The 14176-nt window shown below is 39.8% G+C and overlaps 1 protein-coding gene across 1 annotated transcript in view; it reads left to right on the top strand.

Moving 5' to 3' along the window:
- SERAC1 (serine active site containing 1) overlaps positions 1-14176 on the top strand; it is a 44583-nt gene that overhangs the window by 9366 nt on the left and 21041 nt on the right. The window contains exons 6-7 of the mRNA XM_012646856.1: positions 190-311; positions 1945-2073. Coding sequence (XP_012502310.1) covers positions 190-311; positions 1945-2073 — 251 coding nt within the window. The remainder of the gene's footprint in view (positions 1-189; positions 312-1944; positions 2074-14176) is intronic.

Below are 14176 nucleotides of genomic sequence, written 5' to 3'. Positions count from 1 at the left end.
CTGTTATGTTAATAGCTTATAGATAATGTAACTGCAGTTGTAGTTGTGAAAAAATACTTGGGAAATTTTGGATTACAAATTTGTAGAGCGGTTTAAAAATTAGAGTGCTTTCAAGTCGTTCGTTCATTTAATCTTTGTGATGATTATAAACTAATTTGGGTGTTAACAAAAGATACACTTTTTTGATAGATTACCAGTATAGGATAATTGCTCAAGCCTGTGATCCAAGAGTTCTTATTGGTTTGGCACGAAGCAAAGAGAGTGATCTTCGCTTTTTTCTCCCCCCACCTCCTCTGCCATCTTTAAAAGAAGTAAGTAAAGAAAATAATCCAGGGAGTGAAAAATAGCATCATCTTCACTTTGGGTGCAAAGTGAACTTTCAAAAAGTAGTTGTTGGCTTCTTTTCACGAGTAGGCAAACTAGGATATAAAACTAAAATTGTAGTTTTCATACAAAGATTTGCTTCCTCAGTGTTCTTCCTCTTATATTATTTTCTGCCTCTGGGAATTGGGAGTCTCTGTAAACCACTGGATGACTCCATAGCATCACAGCATATAAACATCCATGAGCTGATCCCTTCTAAGAAACTGCTGTAGGTCAGGTTTTCTCAACCTCAACACTATTGATATTTTGGGCCAAATAATTCTTTGTTGTAGGAGGCTGTTCTGTAAATTGTAGGATGTTTAGCAGCATCCTTGGCCTCTACTCCCTAGGTGCCAGTAGCACCTCCCAGTCATAACTAAAAATGTCCCCGGACATTGCTAAATGTTTCCTGGGCAGCAAAATAGCCCCTGGTTGAGAACCATTGCCACAGATTTGAAAGCATGTTTCTTGAGTACCTTTCCTGGACTAGAATATGAAACTCTTAAAAAATTCTGTTAGCAATTAGTTTTTAAAAAGTAGAAAAGTGAATATACTAGATGTTAGAGTGTGGAAAGCCAGTGCACATGAGTTTTGAGAAAGATTTCTCCAGACAAAGTTTAGGATAGGAAGAAGAAGTTAATTTACTTTTTCCTGGGTGGAGACAGGGCCAGAAAAAGGACCAGCACAGAGGTGGAGAAAGGAAGAATGTGCTGGCCTCGAAAACCAGCTATTCAGACTTTTTAAAGGTTATGTTATAAATTAGCGGGCTGCAGTTGAGAAACTGCTGCATCTGCTCCTTCCTTTCTTCAGAAAGGGCAGCAAGATGTCTAAGTCCAAGAGTTGGCTCCCTCCGCCTTGCCTAGGAGTCAAGATTAGCCTAGTGCAGGAGATGTGACTTTGCCCTCAAGATATGGCTGAGGCCTGAAACTCCCATTCTGCTGTTCACGCAGGAACTCGGTAAAAACGGATCTTCACGAGCAATCTTAAAAGAGAAAGATTTACATTTCTTTTCCAGTCTATTCAGCTCTTTTCAGAAGTTGTGTAAAACAGAACTCCTGCAGGGTGCCTGTTAGAGAACTCATAGGATTGATCTTTAACTGTTACTAGGATATCGCAGGATTAGATATTTTCCTATTAATTTTGCAAGGCTGCCGCTTTCACTAGATATTAATTATTAGAAAAATGAGATAGTAATGAGCTCTGAATTTAAAAAGCAATAGCTTTAGTTAGAGAGGGTATAATAATTCATTTTGAGTCAAGATATCAAGAATGTCAAGGTGTCACTCTGAGGTGAAAATTGAGAGTTACAATTTGCAATAGGTCTCTCAAATTGAAGTAGCAGACCTGAAAATATAGAATTCAAAATTAAATCATTGTTTATTTACATGGCTGGGTGACTGTTTTTAGGACTGAAAGTACTAATTTATCTCTGCTTATATATCTCTCTATATAAATATTGTGTGTGTGTGTGTGTGTGTGTGTGTATATATATATATATATATAGCCTTTGATTCTTTGAGTATTTTTTTTGTCATACTCAGTTATTGAGTTTATTTATCAGGAATTTCTCTTTTATTTCAGGATTCTTCTATTGAAGAAGAGCTCCGACAGTTGCTGTCTTCTTTACCCCAGACGGAGCTAGATGAGTGTACCCAGTATTTTACATCCTTGGCTCTTAATGAAAGTAGTCAAAGTCTAGCTGCTCAGAAGGTTAGCTCATTTATTCATTCGGTAAATATTTTTGGGTGTCCACTCTTTTCAAGATACCGTGCCAGGGGCTAACACTTAGAACCTTAGAATAGTTACTCTGCCATAACTGAGTGAACATACTGACTTCTGGATTGTGCACTGGGCTAGGTGTCAGGAATGACAGGGAGGAAGGTAAGTAAACAGTCAAAGAGTGTGTAAGAGATTCATGTTCCTTCAAGAGCCCTTTGCTTACGAGGTCATTTCTAGCTTCATAGGAGGTAACTTCTAAATTGCATCTTAAAGAATGAATAGATAGTAATTTGTAGTTTTAAGTATCACCTGTGTGCTGATGCCTAAATTGATATCTCTAGTCCTTTGTTCTTACCTAAGCTCCAGATTTGAATATTCAACCTCCTACTTGATGTCTCTACTCAAATGTGTACTAGGAATCTCAGACTAACAGGTTGAACCTGCCCTTGCACCACAAAACCCTTCCTCCTTTAGTATTTTCATTTTAGTGAATGGCATAGCAGCCACCTAATTGCTTATGCTGAAGATGTGTTCAAATGCCATCTCCGATGGGCTGGCTGGCATTTTATATCCTCAGCCCTGGGCTTAACACTTCTGTTCTATGTTCTCTCTTCAATTCTAGTTCCCAAGGGTTTCCCTTTATTTCTTCTTTTTTAAAAATTTTATTATTATTGTGTTTTGTAGGGATGGGATCTCACATATTGCCCAAGCTGGTCTTGAACTCCTGGTCTTAAGTGATCCTCCTGCTTCGGCATCCCAAAGCGCTGGGATTATAGGTGTGGGCCATTGTGCCCGGCCTGTTTCTTCTTTTCTTTAGACCTTGGCTACGTTTTAAAATAGTTTTTATTGTATTTTATCAGACATTCCTAATGTTTGTGATGAGAGGGGTTCAGCAGAAGCCAAGTTCACCATCTTGTTGGATCTGGAAGACTTCCTCATCATTTCCCTATCACCTCTCAGCTAGACCTTGCAGCAAGCTCCTAACTGGTCTCTCCGCTTCCATTTCCTGAGGGCAGCCAGGGAGATCTTTTTAAATACATCAGTTAGAAGACTATACTTTCAGGGATTGTTTGTATAGTTTGGTACTAAAAACATCAGTTAGATCCAGTCACATCACTGCTTAAAGCACTCCAAATGGCTTCCCATCAAATGTTAAATCCAAGTCCTTTACTTTTTATACTCAAGACACAGACACGCTCTTGTCTACTGCATGGCTTCCCCCAAGGGTGGTGCCCCCAGTGATAGTGATGAGATTGGCAGGAAGTTGCCAGTAGGCACGGTTATAGGACTAAAGTTTGTTTGGTGGCAAAGTGTGTGAAAACTGAAGGAGACCCTAACACAGGCCAGGAGAGCAGAGCGTGCTTGGCTGTGGGCACAGTCTCAACAGAGCTCTCAAAGTGCCCTACAGGAACATTCAACTGCTGATGTCACCCTCCTCTGGAGTAAGGTGGCCTTTGGACGTGAAAAGCTATTCCGGTGAAGGTTTTGCTGCTGTTTTTGCTGTGATCTGCATAACTGGTGTGAACTGATCCTATTACATGCCAGAGGGCTGCTTCCGAGTGAGTCAAAGGGCAGAGTCCTAGGCGCAGCTTCCTAAACAGACTCCAACTCCAAGCCTCCTAGAAGGCTGTTACTGAATTCCAGTATTCTTGGGGTATCATCTCAGCAAGTTTTTGTGCTAATAAAATCTCCTATCTCTAAGAGAAATCAGAACAAATAACCATTACTATTAACTGTAATAACTATATAATCTACTCAATAAGGAGCAAGTATTTTGTCAGTAAAACAAATTACAGTATTTTATATTCTTTTACTAGTTGAATGGTTTATCTTCTCATTTTCCCTTTTATGAGAAATTAGGGACACATCAGTAGATACAACTTCTCTAGTAGACTTTATAATAAATTTCCCCTTTGGGGTCATATTTTGGAATTTCTCTAGTGAGTTATAATTGTTTTGTTCTCTTTGATGCTCAGAAGTCCATTGTGTGGCCACTAGAGCCCTTCTTTAGGGTGGCCTTCTTGTCCTTTTTAATTCTGTTCCCAAAAAGGCTGTGAAAGCACCTTTGTTTTCTGACAGATGTCCCTGGCTCTGCTTGATTCTTCCTGCCTACAAGATTTGGCTGCTCCTCCAATGAGATCTGGTTCTTCTTAGCAGAAAATAGAGTCAACAGCTCAGGCACTAGGTATGCATATTATATTGTTCCACGCTAAGGTAGAGCAAACGGACCCAGGGCTCCTGGACACCTAAGTAACAGAACAATTACCTTTTTCTTAAAAGGCCTTAAATTCATGATGGCATTTTCAATCCAAATAATAGCTTTATTGAGATATAATTCAAATACCATAAAACCCTTTACAAGTATACAATTCCTCGGGTTTTAGTATACTCACAGAGTTGTGCAATCATTACCACTCTCTAATTCCAGAATATTTTCACCCTCCCCAAAAGAAACCCTGTAACCGTTAGCAGTCATTCTCTATTCTGTGGCTCTGCAGCCCCTTGCAACCACTAATCTATTCCTTCTCTCTATGGATTTGTCTATTCTGGACATTTCATATAAATGGAATCATCCAATATGTGACATTTTGTGTCTGACATCTTTCATTTAGCATAATGTTTTCAAGATTCAACCACATTATAGCATGTATCAGTATTTCATTTCTTTTTATGGCTAAATAATATTACATTGTGTGGCTATACCATATTTTATTTATCCATTTATCAGTGATGGACATTTCAGTTTCTATTTTTTTGGCTATTATGAATAATGCTTCTATGAACATTTCCTATTGGGAAAAAATAAACTGTACTGTAAGATACAGGAAAAAAAACAAAGCATTTTTCCTACTTTCAAACACCACTTAACATAACATTTTTTTTTTTTTTTTTTTTTTTTTTTTTGAGACAGAGTCTCACTCTGTTGCCTGGGCTAGAGTGAGTGCCGTGGTGTCAGCCTAGCTCACAGCAACCTCAAACTCCTGGGCTCAAGCAATCCTTCCTGCCTCAGCCTCCCAAGTAGCTGGGACTACAGGCATGTGCCACCATGCCCGGCTAATTTTGTCTATGTGTTTTTAGTTGTCTGATTAATTTCTTTCTATTTTTAGTAGAGACGGGGTCTCGCTCTTGCTCAGGCTGGTTTCGAACTCCTGAGCTCAAACAATCCGCCCGCCTCGGCCTCCCAGAGAGCTAGGATTACAGGCGTGAGCCACCGCGCCCGGCCAACATAACACTTCTGACACCAGATGTGTGGAGGGTTTATTCTTGTACACGAAGCAGTTCTCCAGCGGACACCAGCTGGGTGTCCTCTAATTCAATTCTGTTCTGACACTGTCTGCCTGGAGATAGTGTCAGAGTCCATAGGTTAAGGACTCAGTCCCATAGGACTGTCCCCTACTTCAGATGCCAATAGCAAGCCCCAGGTTGTGACCTGTGCTTCTGATCAACCAGAAATTGGGAGTTCCAGACCCCCTGCTTGGGTTTGATTAATTTGCTAGGATGGCTCACAGAATTCAGGGAAACACATTACTTACCCATTTATTATAAAGAATATGACAGAGCATTCAGATGAACAGGAGATGGAAGAGATGTATAGGACAAGGTATGTGGGAAAGAATGTGGAGCCTTCATGCCCTCTCCAAGTGAACCCCCCCCCCAGACATCTCCACATGTTCAGCTATCCAGAAGCCCTCTGAACCCTGTCCTTTGGGTTTTCATGGAGGCTTCAATACATCAGCACAATTGATTAAATCATTGCCCATAGGTGGTTAACTCAACTTTCAGCCCCTCTCCCCTCCCCAGAGATTGGTGAGTGGGGCTGAAAGTGCCCACTCTCTAATCATGCCTCAATCTTTCTGGTGACCAGCCTCCATCTGGGAGTTATTTAGGTGCCCTCCAGCCACAGTCATCTCATTAGCACAGAGGTGTGGGGAGGAGACCAAATATATATTTCTTATTAAATCACAATATCAATATTCATGTACAAGCTTTTGTGTGGATATATGTTTTTGGTTCTCTTGAGTACCTAGGAATAGAATTGCTGGGTCATATGATAACTCTGTGTTTAACTTTTTGAGTAACTTTCAAATGTTTTCCACAGAGGCTGCACCATTTTACATTCCCACCAGCAATGTATGAGGGTTCCATTTTTTCCATGTACTCACCAACACTTGTTATTGTCCATTTTTTATTACAGCCGTCCCATTGAGTGTGAAGTGATATCTTCATTCTGGTTTTGATTTGCATTTTCCTAATGATTAATGATGTCGAACATCTTTTCATGTGCTGTTGGCACCTATATATCTTCTTTGGAGAAATGTCTATTCAAATCCTTTGCCCATTTTTTGTTTTTTTACTAAAGTGGTTTTTGTTTGTTTTTATTTATGTTTTCTTGAGATGGGCTCTCACTGTGTTGCCCATGCTGGATGGAGTACAGTAGCTATTCACAGGTGCTATCATAGTGCACTATAGCCTCAAACTTCTGGGCTCAAGTGATCCTCCCACCTCAGTCCCCTGAGTAGCTGGGACTATAGGCGCTCACCACCATGCCTGGCTCCCTTTGCCCGTTTCTTAATTGGGTTACTTGTCTTTTTGTTGTTGAGTTGTAAGTGTTCTTTATATATTTTGGATACAAATCCCTTATCAGATGCATAATTTGCAAATATTTCTCCCATTTTGTGGGTTTTCTCTTCACTTTCTTTCAGGGCCCTGGAACCCCCTGTCTCCAAATATTCCCACAGGAGCCCTGGGCAAAATCGACAGTGGGGATTCACTTGGCACTAGCCGAATGAACAGAAGCGTCCAGGGGTCCACTGTCCCTCAGCTGCCACCCTGATCCCCAGCACCAACCAGGCCTGGTGCTCTGCAAGCCAGGCAGGGGGCGGCAGGGGAGGTGCCAGGTGGCAGTGAGGCAGCCGTAGACAAGTGGTGGCTGAGAAACTAATCACAATGGGCCCAGGAGATGGACCCTTTTCATCTGGAAGGCCCCCTCCTTTGCCATCTGAGTCCTGGACTTAAAAAAAAAAAAAAACTGTTTATTTTCCTGTAGGCTTCCTGTCACCCAGAATCCTTTGCAATTTTGTGCAGTGTTCTTTCAGGGTCCTTCTTTACAGAAAGTCAGTCTGGGGTGGCTTTTTTGCTCATTCCTTTTGACTGTCTCAAAGGACTCTTTGGCTGTTCTTGCACATTCAAGCCCCACATCTCATACTGCTGCAAATTTCCCTGCTATGGCTAGGGGTTCCCTCTGGCCCAAATTGAGTTTGCTGGTAGGAGAGATCATGGCAAACCCTGGGTCATAATTTACTGGGGGTGAGACTGAAGAGTTAGTTTAGGCGGCACCCTCCTCAACCCCTCCCATGGTGCCAAGATGGTGGCAGTGGCTGGTGTTCCTTACCCCTGGCTGCTCACCACTCCACGGCAGACTGCGTGGGCCAGTCCTCCCTCCTTCTGGCTCCACCCCTGGCTGGTGGGGTTCCATCGGGGGCAGGAGGACCTCATTTATCAAAAATCTTATGAACACAGATCATTTTGTATATCATAAACAAATGAGTTTATCTTAAGCAGAGAGCCTTGAGACTCAACATTGTAACTCTATAGTGATAGGTCAGCCATTTCAGCTCTGAATTTTCCTTGAGATAATTTGCCCTTCAGTAAAAACTTATGCACAATAATTGGCCATCCTAAGTGGTTGGGAGAGGCAGGGTAAGTCTTTGTTATTAATATTTGTGCCAAAGGAAATGGCTCAGCCCGGACCTGGTAAAGGGAGGTCCTGGGTGGAGATCACAAGATTGTCTTCAGGGATATGGGATAATCAGAATCATCAACTGTAGTTGAACAGTAATTGTCTGAAGCTGAGAATGCATCCTTTAAAAGCTCTGTATTTCTGCTTATTATTAGGACGATGGCATTTCAGACAGGAGTCTCTGTTCTCCTCCTCTGCTGCCAAGTAATAAAACTTCTCTTTCCTTCTCAAAAAAAGAAAAAAAAAATTGTCCATTTTAGAAAACCTGGCACACCTTTGAACCTTATACAAATACTTGCAAGTAGAGGTGCCATAAACCAACTGGGGTGCCTGAAGGGGGTCGTTCTCCTTGTTTTTTAAAGGATTTATTTCCCATTTTTCTTTGAAAGCTCATTTATCTATAAACAAGACAGTTTGATTTCCTCTTTCACAAAAACACAGAAAGGCCAATCAAGATTAATTTTGGGAGAAAGAGGCAATGAAGAAGACCCTTTAGATTGTACCTCCAAATCAAAATTAGGATCCAAACAACAAATTCCTGGGAATCAACAGCTCAGACATAGGTTCATAGTTGACCATTCAGAAATTTCTCCCAAGGGACTTGCAGATGGAATAGAAATGGAGCCTCTCATGTTAGGACAAAACTCACAATCAATCAGACACAAACAATATAGGGGATTCCCAACCCAAGCAATCTAAAATGCCAAGGCCTGTTAATCAAGTGGGAATTTTCATTTAACGGCCTCTTCTCCTCACACTCCAGCATGTACATTGGATTACAATAACACTATTTTCGTTACACATAGGTTCATAGCTATAAGTTAACCATTCAGCCAAAGTTTTTCCCCAAGGGACTTTGCTTCCTTATGTTGCAACAAAACTCACAAATAACAAACATAAACAATACAGAGAATTTGCAACATAAAATGCCACAGCTGACCAAATGGGAACCATCCAAGCCAGAACCAAATTCTCAAATGAGAGCCACCATCTCCCAATCCCCTCCTGCTTCCCTGGGAACTGCAAATGAGCTCCAAATCCAAACCAGGTTCCCTAGTTCCACTCAACCTCTTGTCTTCCAATCCCAAATCGTGCCTTAAAACGAATCTAATAGGGAGATCTGAGATCCACCACCCCCAATATGGGTGGAAACAGGGTCTTAGCATCCTGGGGAACTTTACTTACAAATGGTCATGGCTGTCATGACGCTTCCCAAATCTGTTTCCTTCTCCTTAACTCAGTTCAGGTTGTGGGGAGCTGGTCTAATTTGGTGGGGAAAGAGATGGGAGTTCCCCGGAGCTAAAACATGCTCTGGCAGCTGCTGGGACCATCCTGTACTCTCTCACCTCAAAAAGAAGCTGCTGCTTGCAGGGAAGACCCACAGCTTGTCCCAGGGCTGCTCCCTGCTTCCTCCAGTAGTCGCAGGGTGCTGATCCTCTGGAGAGCCCATGAGCCCACCCAGGGACACCAAAATCTGTTTCCGAAGGTTTGGCACTTATCCTTGAGGCCACATCAGAATGAGAACAAGTGGTTTGAGGAAAAGGAAAGAGAAGTTGGTTTATTTGCCAGCAAATGATGAGGTTGGGGTCTTAAAGTACCAGTGTCATCCAAAGTTCTTATTTTGAAGTAATTTCAAATTTAAAGAATTATAAAAGTAATACATTTCACTAAGATTCAATAGCTATTAACATTTTATCCCATTTGTTTTATCATTCTCCCCATTTACTTTCCCTCTCTCTGTAGATACATTTTAATGTACCTATTTATACACATTTAATATTTTTCTCTCTGAACCATTTGAGAGTTAGGTGCAGACATGGTGCCCTGAGGACAGTCTCTGAAAGAACCACAGTACAGTTATCAAATTCAAAAAAATTTAACATTGATGTAATACTGTTACCTAGTATATATGCCATATTTCAATTTTGCTGGTAATTACTTTGTGGCAGTTTTTTGTTTTTTAAAAATCTAATCTAGGATCTTATTTAGGATTAAGCATTACATGTGACAGTCTTGTCTATTTAGTTGCCTTTTAGCTGGAAAAATTCTTCAGCCTATCTCTATCTTCGTGACATTGATGTTTTTAAAGAATACAAAGCAGTGGTTTGTAGAATGCCCCTGTTTAGTTGCTTCATGCTTCCTTGTTAGATTCACGGCGTGCATTTATTACAGGAATACAACATAAGCGATTTCGTGTCCTTCCCAGTAGATCACACCCAGAAGCGAGTGATGCCAGTTCATCCCCTTATTGCTGATGCTTAAAGTGATGTCTGCCAGGTTTCTCTGCTTGAATGTTAATGTATTTTTTTATTTGAAATTAATACAGGATTTGTATAGAGAGGAGGAGATACTTTGAGACTAGGAGATAATCCTGTTCCTCTTTAAACTTTCAGCCAATGGTTTTAGTATCATTTCAAGGAATCTTACCTGAATAACAGTTACTGTTGTATGGTTGAAGAATGGTGACCTTTTCCCCAATTGTATTATTCCTTATTCAGTTATTAGGAAGTACTCTACTATAAGGAAAAGCTTTCCTTCCTCCTTCCTTTCTTTCCTTCCTCTTCCTTTCTTTCCTTCCTCCTTTCTTATCCATATGGACTCGTGCATTATTATTTTTATTCACTAGATTATAATCCATTACTATCCTTATTCACGTTGATGCTCAGATTGTCCCTGATTTGGCTGTGGGAGCCACTTCAGGTTGTCTCCCATGTCTTTTGAAAACGTCTGTTATTTTTTGAGCACTTCCTTATTTTCTGATATTAGAAAATATTCCAGACTCAGTTAAACTTTCCCTGCTCCAGTGCTAGAATCAGCTGATTCTTCAAGAAGCCCTTGTTCCTTTTAGGGCTAGTAGTATTTAGAAATCAAGCTCTGGGCTAGGTAAGCTCATTGCTATTGGCATTGCTTTTACACTCTTTAAGTATATAGAGCTGGGGAAGTGGCAGCTTCGTATGGTTCAATTCAATATGTAAATTATATTTTTTAACAACATACCAGCGTGAAGGCTGTTGTTGCTTTGCTGAATAAGAACATTAAACTGTGGACTAGTTTATAGATCAATACTAACGTTATTGATCTCAAATAATTGTTGCTAAGGTATACTGGAAAGCAGGGTAGATTCTGTATCACTGGTATGAGAATGTGCAACTTCACTCTGTTTGATAGTTGGCATTTAAAGGAATAATGAGTATAACCGTATTTTCAGAAGGCTACAACAAATGAGATGTGATGTGAAAATATCTGTGCTTTCCATTGCTGACAGAATTGCAGATACAGCTTATATGACTGTGATTTATTGTCTATGTTCATAATTGAATACTGTGCAAAATTTCAGAGATTAGGAAAACAAAGATGTAATTTTTTTCCATTCAAGTTTACCTCCTGCCTACCATGAACTATATCTATTTGAGATCCTTAGGGACCCTGGTTTAAAAATTCCTGCTTTAGAATGAACATTTTTTTTTTTTTTTTTTGAGACAGAGTCTCACTGTGTTGCCCGGGCTAGAGTGCTGTGGCGTCATCCTAGCTCACAGCAACTTCAAACTCCTGGGCTCAAGCAATCCTTCTGCCTCAGCCTCCCGAGTAGCTGGGACTACAGGCATGCGCCACCATGCCTGGCTAATTTTTTCTATATATTTTTAGTTGTCCAGCTAATTTCTTTCTATTTTTAGTAGAGACGGGGTCTAGCTCTTGCTCAGGCTGGTTTCGAACTCCTGAGCTCAAACAATCCGCCCTCCTTGGCCTCCCAGAGTGCTAGGATTACAGGCGTGAGCCACTGCACTGGCCTAAACATTATTTTTTAAGCCTAGTTAATTTGCACAAATTGTAGAGCTTGAAGGTTGTAACTTTTTATGATGAAACACCAGAGATTAGCTCTTATGTATGATTGTGGCCTTTTAATTTTCATATCTTTTTATTATTGTTTTGAACATTTCACATTCTCCAGCTTTTCCTATGCATTTCTTTAATCCTTAAGAAGTTATTTTTTTGTTGCGCTTTATGGAATTTGATGTGTAGCATTTCTTAAACCTTTATGGATTTATTTAATCTTGTTATATTTTGACCCAGTGATAAAACAGCAGTAAATATGTATATTATTTTTATGTTAGGGTTAGAATATAATCCATACAACCACACCATGAATTTATACCTTTGTATCATTCCTTTTGGCTTGTACTTCTTACTGCCACATGATGTTAATACCAGTTGGTAAGTAACAAGCTTTGACAAGAATGGAATTGGAACTGCATTCTTATAATCACACTGCTGAAATGATTAAGAGAAACTATCATTTTTCTTTCCCTTCTCCCCTTTTTTTCTTTGAGACATTTAGGGTAGAAAGAGGGTAGATTATTCAAGGGTACATGGTGGGAAGAGGGTTTGGGGAAGCCAGGCTGTGGGGATAAATCTTTAAGAACAATGTCCCATTCCCCAAAGTCCACCAATCTACTACTTACCATTGTCTCTGCCAGAGAAGGGAATGACTTTTAATGTTAGTCCCTTCTCAATCCTCAACTTAAATAATGTGAATCTTTGAGATCCAAGTATGTTTAAACTTGGAAAAACAGAACATTAGAGAAGAAGGCATGAATAACATTTGTAAAGTGACCAAAAATTATTTTTAGTATTTAGTTGGTTTACTGAACCATGGACCTTATAATTAACTCAATACAGAACCTTATGGATTATATTTCCTATAGAGAACACTGGGCTTTATATACACATTTTTGAAAGACATTACCTTGTAGTTGTCTTTTTTTGCCACCAGGTGGTCTGTATGCGCACAGATATGACCCCTAGCTTGAAGGTGAAGTGTGTCGAAAGCCCCTGCAGTAATATGCCTTCTTTCCATCCCTTCCATCTCCCCTGTCCTGACGTACATGCACACACAGACACACTCTTTTACACAAAGGGTAGCTCATGACACACACACTGTTCTGCACCTTCTTTTTCTTACTTGAGGATTTATCTTGGGGATCGGTATATATTAATCTATGAGGAGACTCTAGCATTTTTAAACCTGCCTAGCATTCCATTGTACAACTGTACTGTAATTTATTTAACTGAACACCTATTGATGAATATTAGGTGGTTTTCAGTCTTTTGTTATTACAGACAATGCTGCAGTGAACAAGCTTGTACGTCTGTTATTTTACCTGTGTGTATCTCTGTAGGATAAATTATTAAAGGGCATAGGCACCTGTAATTTTGATAGTGGTTGCCAAGTTGCCCTCTGTAGAACTTGTGCCTTTGATACATTGATATTACCAGCAGCAGGGTGATAGGAATGCCCGTTTCTCCAGAACCTCACTTGTCTGATAGGTGAAAACTGTAGTTTCTCAGTGTAGTTTCGACATGCGTGCCTTTCATTATGAGCAAAGTGAAGTGTCATTTCATATGTTTTAGAGGCATTATGTTTCATATCCTATGAACTTCCTGTTTATGGCTGTTATTTATATTTCTATAGCATTGTTGATATTTTTCTCACTGATTTGTAGGAGATTATTGCATATTAGTGACATTAACCCTTGATCTGTGGTAAGAGTTGACTTTTTTCCTTTTTTATTTTTTTAAATTAAATTTTTAAAATTTTATTATTATTATTTTTCGATACAGGGTCTTGCTCTGTCACCCAGGATGGAGTACAGTGGCATGATCATAACTCAGTGCAACCTTGAACTCCTGGGTAGCTGGGCATGTGCACATTACAGGCATGTGCCACATGCTCAGCTAGTTTTTTAATTTTTTTGTAGAGATGGGGGTCTCACTGTGTTGCCCAGGCTGATCTTGAACTCCTGGCCTCAAGTGATCCTCCACATGGACCTCCTAAAGCACTGGGATTACAGGTGTGAGCCACTGTGCTCAGCTGGCCTATTTTATTCCTTATATTATAATATGTTTTAATATCTATTAGGAGTAGTCCCCACTATTCTGTTTCATATTTTTTGTAACTATTCCTATTTATTTTTCCTTATGAACTTGAGTTTCAACTTGGGAAGAATTAAAAGCTCTGTGATTATTGTTATCATAGTCTTTATTTTTAGTTTGTCCAATAATGCTTTTTCTATTTTTTATTATTTTGATTATTAGACTTTAAGTAGACAATCTGGAAAATAATATACTGTATTAACTACCAGGGGCTGAAAGAAATGACACTAGAATATTTTGATCAACTCTGGGCTCGTCACTTGATAAAAAATTGTGTGTTGTCACACTTTCAGATAAAAGGACACAGGAGAGAATTGAGAAAGACTCAAAGATTGCTCTCTTCTAGGAATAATTCTGAATGTTTTATATTCTAATAAGCAACAGTTTGCATAAAGTTCCCTTTAAGTTTCTAAAGTATTTTGA

The sequence above is a fragment of the Propithecus coquereli genome, unplaced genomic scaffold (genome assembly GCF_000956105.1).
Source record: "Propithecus coquereli isolate 6110/MARCELLA unplaced genomic scaffold, Pcoq_1.0 Scaffold25, whole genome shotgun sequence".
Lineage (NCBI taxonomy): Eukaryota > Metazoa > Chordata > Mammalia > Primates > Indriidae > Propithecus > Propithecus coquereli.
The sequence above is the reverse complement of the archived record's forward strand: the minus strand, read 5'-3'. Positions and strand labels throughout refer to the sequence as shown.